At 31.5% G+C, this 7,661-nt stretch overlaps 1 protein-coding gene across 2 annotated transcripts; it reads left to right on the top strand.

Moving 5' to 3' along the window:
• The first annotated feature begins 2,200 nt into the window (after positions 1-2,200).
• Positions 2,201-5,123, top strand: LOC21389338 (auxin-responsive protein IAA18). Of its 2 annotated transcripts, XM_024164992.1 has the most exons (6): positions 2,201-2,273; positions 2,614-2,952; positions 3,468-3,775; positions 3,972-4,107; positions 4,604-4,668; positions 4,769-5,123. In XM_024164992.1, exons 2-6 carry the CDS (start codon positions 2,663-2,665, stop codon positions 4,831-4,833), a joined length of 864 nt encoding a protein of 287 aa, XP_024020760.1. In that variant the 5' UTR covers positions 2,201-2,273; positions 2,614-2,662; the 3' UTR covers positions 4,834-5,123. The 2 variants fall into 2 exon arrangements, with proteins under 2 accessions (XP_024020760.1, XP_010095461.1); XM_010097159.2 differs by lacking the exon at positions 2,201-2,273 and having other exon boundaries at positions 2,536-2,952.
• Positions 5,124-7,661: the final 2,538 nt, after the last annotated feature.

Below are 7,661 nucleotides of genomic sequence, written 5' to 3'. Positions count from 1 at the left end.
CTTTGGACACTTTGGGTTGTGAGTACTACGCGAAGGATGGTTTTATGCAAATTAAGAGAGGTGATTTAGTAGCCATAAAGGGTGAAAAAGTGAAAAATTTGTATAAACTGATTGGGACTACAGTTGTAGATGGAGTTATGAAGGAGGAACCATGCCAAGAAGAGTCTTCTTCTGTTATGAAAGAAGTTGCAGAAGTAAAATAGTGCAACAAGATGTTGATAACAGTTGAAGACAATAAAGGCAAGATGGTAAAGACTTGTGGCGGTGAAGATGCTTTGAGAAAGAAGAAGACATTCCTCATGTCAGGTTTGATGAGAGTTTGAATTTGACACATGTTTATTTGTGTTGAAGTTTTCATCGTTAGTGCTATGACGACTGTCAAGATTGGATATCCAATTGAGTGAGTTAAAAGAATTTGAGTCAATGTGAAGATTGTTAGGTAAGTGACTCAAATTAGTTTTGAGAAAGTTATTGTTTTCAGTTTTTGGGTAAGGGTTATTTTATGGTTTATTAGGAGTCTATAAATAAGTGTTTTGTATAAGGATTTATGTGTGTGCTCAGAGAAAAGTGTAGAGACGGAGTGTCTCCTTTTGACACAGAGAGAGAGAGAGAAGTGATGTGAGAGAAAGACAATATTGTAAGGGGTTTTGGGTAGAGAGAGAAAGTGAGAAAGTTTGTTAAGTGTATAATTTTAAAACTGTTTGTGAATTTTTCTCCCACTTCCGTAGACGTAGAAAATTTTTCCGAACCACATATAAATCTTTGTCTTCTCTAATTTTTTTGTTATTTTGTTTCAGTTTATTTTTCTACTGCGTGGGTGTAGAGGTGTGTTTTCCTCAACAAGTGGCATCATAGTCGATGGTTCGTATGGGCCAAGCGATCACACTTTGTGTTTTCACAGTTGGTGTTGTTACAGGTGCGGATGGTGGAGCATTTGGTGGACTCACATGGTTTCTGCTCTCTTTCCCATACTCGAGTTGGCTCCCGTTTAGAGTGTGATACTTGGATATGCCGGCTACAAGAAACTTTAGTTTAAGGAGGAGCTTAATGAACACACACATGAGGGAGAGATTGTTGAGAAAAGTGCATATGTGTGTTGTCCACATAGAAAATAAATGAGAATATAAAGTGGTTTATATACATGAAAGAACCTTAGACCTAATAGGTTAATATTTTGGGTCAAATTAAACTCCTAAAGTATATTGAGTCAATTTCGCATGTAAAGTCTCCTTAACCAGTACTAATGCATATGAATATTAACTTTAAAAATAAAAATAAAAACAGTACTCCCTCCCTCCCTCTTTCTCACTATATTATTTACATATATACACATATAAATAATCACAAGGATTCAGTATATTATATATATATATATATATATATTATTCTCTTGATCGTTATTAGTATGTGTAAGATATATGAGACAAAAGTTTATTTCTCCAATGTGAAGTGGAAAATATTAATAACAATACCATCTACGCGTTTGCTAGCTATTTGCGTTTGAAAATCTCCCCCTCTCTTACACTATGCGCCTAGCTAATAGAAAAACATAAGTAAAATCTGTGGCTTTTCAGTAAGCCTTACGAACCACGAGCTTAATGGATCAAAATAATTTTTAATATACTTCTAAGTTTATAATACCTTAAATTAAACTTTGATATAAATTTTAAAGTCTATTTATAAATACTCTTTTTAGAAGCCACAATTTCTAATTTTGATTGAAAATTATTCTTAAAAATCAAAACACTTATTACGTATCATTTAAACACTTTTAAAAATAACTTTTAGACTTAAAAAATTAAAAACAACTTTTAAGAAGTTTTTCCAAACAGTATATCATTTCTACTGGTAAAGTGCGCACTTGTTTTGAGACAAAGGTATCTCTTAGCATTTTGCTTTTGTTGCTCTATACTCGCCCTTTACGGAAACAGAGATAAAGATAGAGATAGAGGACTTTTTGAAAGAAACTACTGCTTGTATATCCATATATATATATATATATATGGACTTGTTATATATGTATGTAAATATAATCTCCGTGTTCATCTATTACTAGTTTGACAAAATAGACAAGGAATCTTATTTAAGCGTTTTTCACTCTTGTTGCTCTATACTCGGTTTTGTTATAGGGCAGGAGGCTGACAAAAAGCTCGTTATATATCCATATAGACCAATATATATCTAAGTCAAGTTCATCTATTATTATTCAAGCAAAAAAAAAAAAAAAAAAGTTCATCTATTATTATTGAGTTTTGTTCTTACTATGCTAAGAGGTTTGCTTCTAAACTTTCATGTAATTGTTACATACACTATATACATTATTAAATGGTTCTGATAGGCCAAAAACTAGTGTGTTGATAAATATTTCTCTTTTTCTTAATAATTAGTTCATTTTGATATTTTTATACTCATGTTACACACATGTAATTTTATTTTCTTCTCCACAACATTATCTCTAGTGGACCCAACTTCCAACTTTCTTCTAAAAAGTGTAAAAACTATAATCATGTCATGCCCATTTGCAAACTTCTCAAACTCCATTTCTCCAAAGCCGGCTCTTAAAAAAAAAAAAAAAAAAAAACCGCTAAAAGCTATATTTTTCCTTATGTCCAGGTTTTATCATATTTGCTCTTCATAATTTCTTGACAAAAGAGATCAAAATATGGCACCTCATGATCATGATGATGATCAGATCATGCATAATCAGCTGGTTCCAGACGACAACAAAGAATGGAATAATATCACAACTAGAAAAAACAAAAGAAGCCTCCTCCTCCTGAATGGCGCATCAGACGACAACAAAAAGCTGGAGCTCAGGCTTGGTCCTCCTGGAGATCATCATGATCATCAGTTGCAAATCTCAGATCATAATAAGAAGGCATGTTCAGTTCCTGCTGGTACTACTGTTTCCAAGTTTGCCAGTTCCTCTGCCCCAAATTGCTGTCAGAAAAGGTACATATAGATATAAAATGTATGTTTTTCTGCAGCTTTTCTTGCGTATATACTCATACATACATATATAAAGTAATGAAAAGCTTCTGTAGTAGTTAAGGCGTCGTTTGGTTTTGATTCAAACCTTTTTTTTTTTGCTAGTGTTTTCTCTTACAAAAATTTGAATTTATGTTTAAACTTTCTGTTCAAAACTATGAGCAAACAATACCTAAAAGCGGTCGGTTAGTTTTGCGTTAGAAAAGTATTTACAGATGGTTAGGATAATAAAGAACAAACTACGTTGATAATTTATGTTTCGGACCTGTCATATTTGTATACATTTTACTTTATTTTAGTATTGTTCTGATAATGTATTCTAACATTCAGAAATGAGGTCTATTATAGTAACACTTGCAAAAAAAAAAAAAATTTGGTAAAAGCTACTCATGGTTGAAAGTTTTAAATTGTCAGATTTGCATGTTGTTTGAGGTCTAACATTTTTCAATGCTAACATTTTTCTGCATTGATGATTACAGTACTACTTCCGGTAGAGCGCCGCCGGTGGTCGGGTGGCCTCCAATCCGTTCCTGCAGGAAAAATCTTGGTAGCGGCAGCTTTTTGAAGACTACAGTACCATCAATCACCAATTATGATCATGATGATGAGTCCAAAAAGGAAGTTCCTGTGCAGCAGGATCAGGGAAAGAAATCAGAAGTAGATCATATGTTTGTAAAGATCAACATGGAAGGATTCCCTATTGGAAGAAAAGTTGATCTCAAAGCTTATGATAGTTATGAGAAACTGTCCTATGCCATTGATAAACTCTTCCGAGGCCTACTTGCAGGTAATAATTAATTTAATTACCTAGTACAAACTCAAATGAATAGAACTCCACTAATAAATATACATATACATATACATATATATATATGATCATGATTTATTTATGCCTAATATATATATATATATATATTTTTTTTTTTAAATCTGGCCATTTACTATATTGTTTACTATATTGCTTTCATGTATGCCATATATAGTTCAAAGCGATTATTCCGTCTCGGAAAGTAATGGACAGACCGGGGATCACACAGAAACAGTCATTAATGGAGAATATACACTGGTTTATGAAGATAATGAAGGTGACAGAATGCTTGTTGGGGATGTCCCATGGAAGTAAGTATATACTCTTTGTGTATCTGAATATATAAATCATGTGTGTATAATATAAATATATAAATGCTAATTACTAAAATCTCTTTTACGAATAATATTTTAACACGAACTAATTGTCACCTTATTTTTAGTGTGTCAAAAAATGTTAGTAAACAATTTAGTGCCAGTTACCACCGGGTATTGGTATAGCAGCAAAGAACTACCTAACAAAATTCTCTCATATCGTATTTAGAGATTGATTTCATTGTCAACGAGAAGGAAATTTTGTTTATTTTCATTCCACTTATAATTAGTAGATTGATAAGGTGCCGCTAGACTAAGCACGTGAGGGCACCGCCGATTTTTTTATTAGCAAAATAAATTTAGTACCATAGTTTACTTTATATATATATATTTATATATATTATATTATATTATATTCTTTCTGTCTATAAAGAGATTAGGAAATTAATCAGTGACTAATCTTATAACTGACCCCTTTTTTTTTTTTTGGCAGAATGTTTGTATCCACTGCGAAGAGGCTGCGCGTTTTGAGGAGCATAGAGCTTTCCACTCTAAAACGTGAGACCACTTTTTTCTCCTCCTTTTGTTGTCACGCTTTTGGAATTGGACCCACATTACATTACATTACAAATTATAATGCGAGTTTGGCTGTTTTCAGTTAGTAGCAGTACTCAGATTATCGAAAAGACACCACTTGATTCTACAATGGAATTTGGCGGATGAGACAGCAGCAACTTTTTTTTTCCCTTGAAATTTCAAAGTCGTATTATAGATTCTGTCTGTGGGCTTTCATGTATAATTATTATCAGTTTGCATTGTGAATGAAAGTGAGAGTGTCCTATGACTTAATTAGTATGTCGCATCATAATATATATATATATATATAGAGAGAGAGAGAGAGAGAGATGAAGGACACGTTATATATGTGCACGTCTCTAGTTAGTTATATAGTGTGTCCTTGCATCTAAATGACAATTATATATCGCTATATATATATATATATGCTGCGGGTATGAATATTATATATATTAATTGTATGTAAGAAAATGTTACATTTGTGGCGTGATTTAGTTTGAAAGAGTTTGTTATCTGCGAGACATTGTAGTTTTTTTCTTTAATCGTGTCTTTGTTTAAAATGTTGGAAAAGTTTCCTAGTGAAAGAAAATGATGACAAAAATTGAGTGAATTTACTTTATTTTCATGAACATGAAGGACTTGAATTATCGTAATGCTTTCTATGTCCCTAGGTCATCTTGTAATTCGGTGACAGCTAGCGTACGACATTGCTAAATTGAGCTTTGTTTATGAGGATTAATTGTTTATAATCTTGCTTGGCGATGGTTCCATTATTTCTTTATTATTTAGTAATATTGAATCCATCTTTCTATAAAAAGAAGAGCACTTTCGTAGTTGATCAATAATAAAACACATCCGCGACTATTTTCTTGGGTGTAATTTCTCTTGAAAGTTCTTCTCGAAGCATCTTCATGAATTTCTTTCTTCTCCTAATTTGATGTCGTTTTTGTATATTATTGTCATATCTAGGGGGAAAATTTCAAAAAAAAAAATCCCTCGATTTTGACTTATATAACACGAAATGTATTCTTCTCCTAGGGATATTTTTAAATGAAAACATGATATAGGTTCCTTTTATTGTAGGTTTTTAATGGCCGTTGAGTCCGCTGTTTTACAATTATTGATGTAGTGAAGATATGTCGTCCTTATTTTCCAAAAAAGAAAAAATGTCGTCATTTTAGTATTTTGTCTTATATTGTCTATGGTATTGCTGTTTTCAAACGATGCTGCAGTTTTCCAAATCATCGGAGAGGTATCGTCCCATATATTTTGTTGCCGTGTAAAGTGTTTTTTTTTTTTTTTTTTTTTTTTTTTACCACATCATTGTCTTTTTCATAAGTACCGTCGCTTTCAGGTTTTATTGTCGTTTTTTAGGAGATTGGTCGAATTTCTGAGGGATGTCGTCGCCTATATTTTGTTGCTGTTTATAGTCAGTTTATATTGTATTCTATTGTCGTTTTAGGAGATTGGTCGCGCTTCTGGGATGCGTCGTTTACAGCTTAAATATTGTTGTTGCAGATTTTACTATCAGGAGATTGGCGTCTTCCTAAGAGATGTCGTCGTTTATGGTTTTTTTTTTTTATTTTTTTTTTATTATAAATGTTGTCATTTATATTAGTATCAATTTGTCGTTTAGGAGAATCGTCTTATTTTTCGCAGATGTGTCGTTTAAGTTTAAATATTGTTGTTTTTTATTTTGTTGTCGTCCATAGTGTATAGAGGATTGGTCGTGTTTCTATGAATACAGATGTTTATATCGGAGATAATAACAATCAACAAAAATTTTCCCAACATATTTCGAAATAAAACCTTCCATCCTATACGTTGAGCTTATCCTCCATGTTTCACAAAAGTTAAAAATCTCCAATCTACTGCGAATTTATTGAATACTACTTAAAACATTTTCTAAAAGACCAAGATGCCCTTGTTAACTTCTTATCTAAGTGAAAAATAAAACTACGAAACAATTTTATTTATTTTGTTTTAAAAAAATAGATTCAAACAAAAAAAGGGGGAAATTTTAAAAAAAATAAAAAAGAAAAATGAAAGAGGTAAGACCAGGCGACTAAGGTCGGATTGTCAGGAGGGAACAAGTCATCTTTCCAAAAATGAAGCACATACAATGGTTTTTTGGTGTGTTGTTGCTCGTTGAGAAGAATGGAGTGAACGAAACTATAGGGAAGGCATGTTGGCATTTATTATTAATATTTTTTTGAAGCTCATGTATTTAAAAAAACAATGTAACCCTTCTTTGTTCTCATACTCTGTGCTTCCACAATGCCCTTAATAAATAAATATTTGGAAAAATTATGTAGATGGTCGGTTTTTGACCACCTCTTTTAATAAATAGCTAAACTTTTTATTCTTTTAAACAAATGACCTAAATTTTTTTATTTAAGGGAAGTAGTCGTTTTTCTACAATAATCAATCAATGGTAAACCATTCAATCAAAAAAAAAAAATGAATGATGAATCAATTTATTATCAATTTACCAATGTTTTATCACTGATAAACTTCTAATTTGTTTATTGAAATTGATCAATTACTAAATGATTTTCGTTAACCACATCTAATATGGATTAATAATGACTTATTAAGTTAATTAGTGATCAATTGAGTTGATTAGTGATTAGTTACTAAGTTAATAAATAAAGACCATTTTCCTAATTTTATAAAGCCTCGGTCAATTATTAAAAAAAAAAAAAACTCTAAAAAATTGTCATTTGTCTTTGTATCCCTAAGTATCTTTGGGTTCTAAAAAAAAAGCTGGTAAGAAATATTAACTATGGTATTGCATTCCCTCTCTCTAAAACAGAGACTAAACAGTAAATCTGTCTATTCACATTGTTATTTTGACCAAAAGGATCAGACAAAAGGTTTTTTTACATGATTTGTAGAACACGGGCATATGTACAGCATTTATAAACACATAAGGTAACATAGAGGGAGGTTTCGTTATTATTTATATCACTCTA

This window comes from Morus notabilis, unplaced genomic scaffold (assembly GCF_000414095.1).
Source record: "Morus notabilis unplaced genomic scaffold, ASM41409v2 Scaffold59, whole genome shotgun sequence".
NCBI classification, from domain to species: domain Eukaryota; kingdom Viridiplantae; phylum Streptophyta; class Magnoliopsida; order Rosales; family Moraceae; genus Morus; species Morus notabilis.
This window is presented reverse-complemented; position numbering and strand designations above follow the sequence as displayed.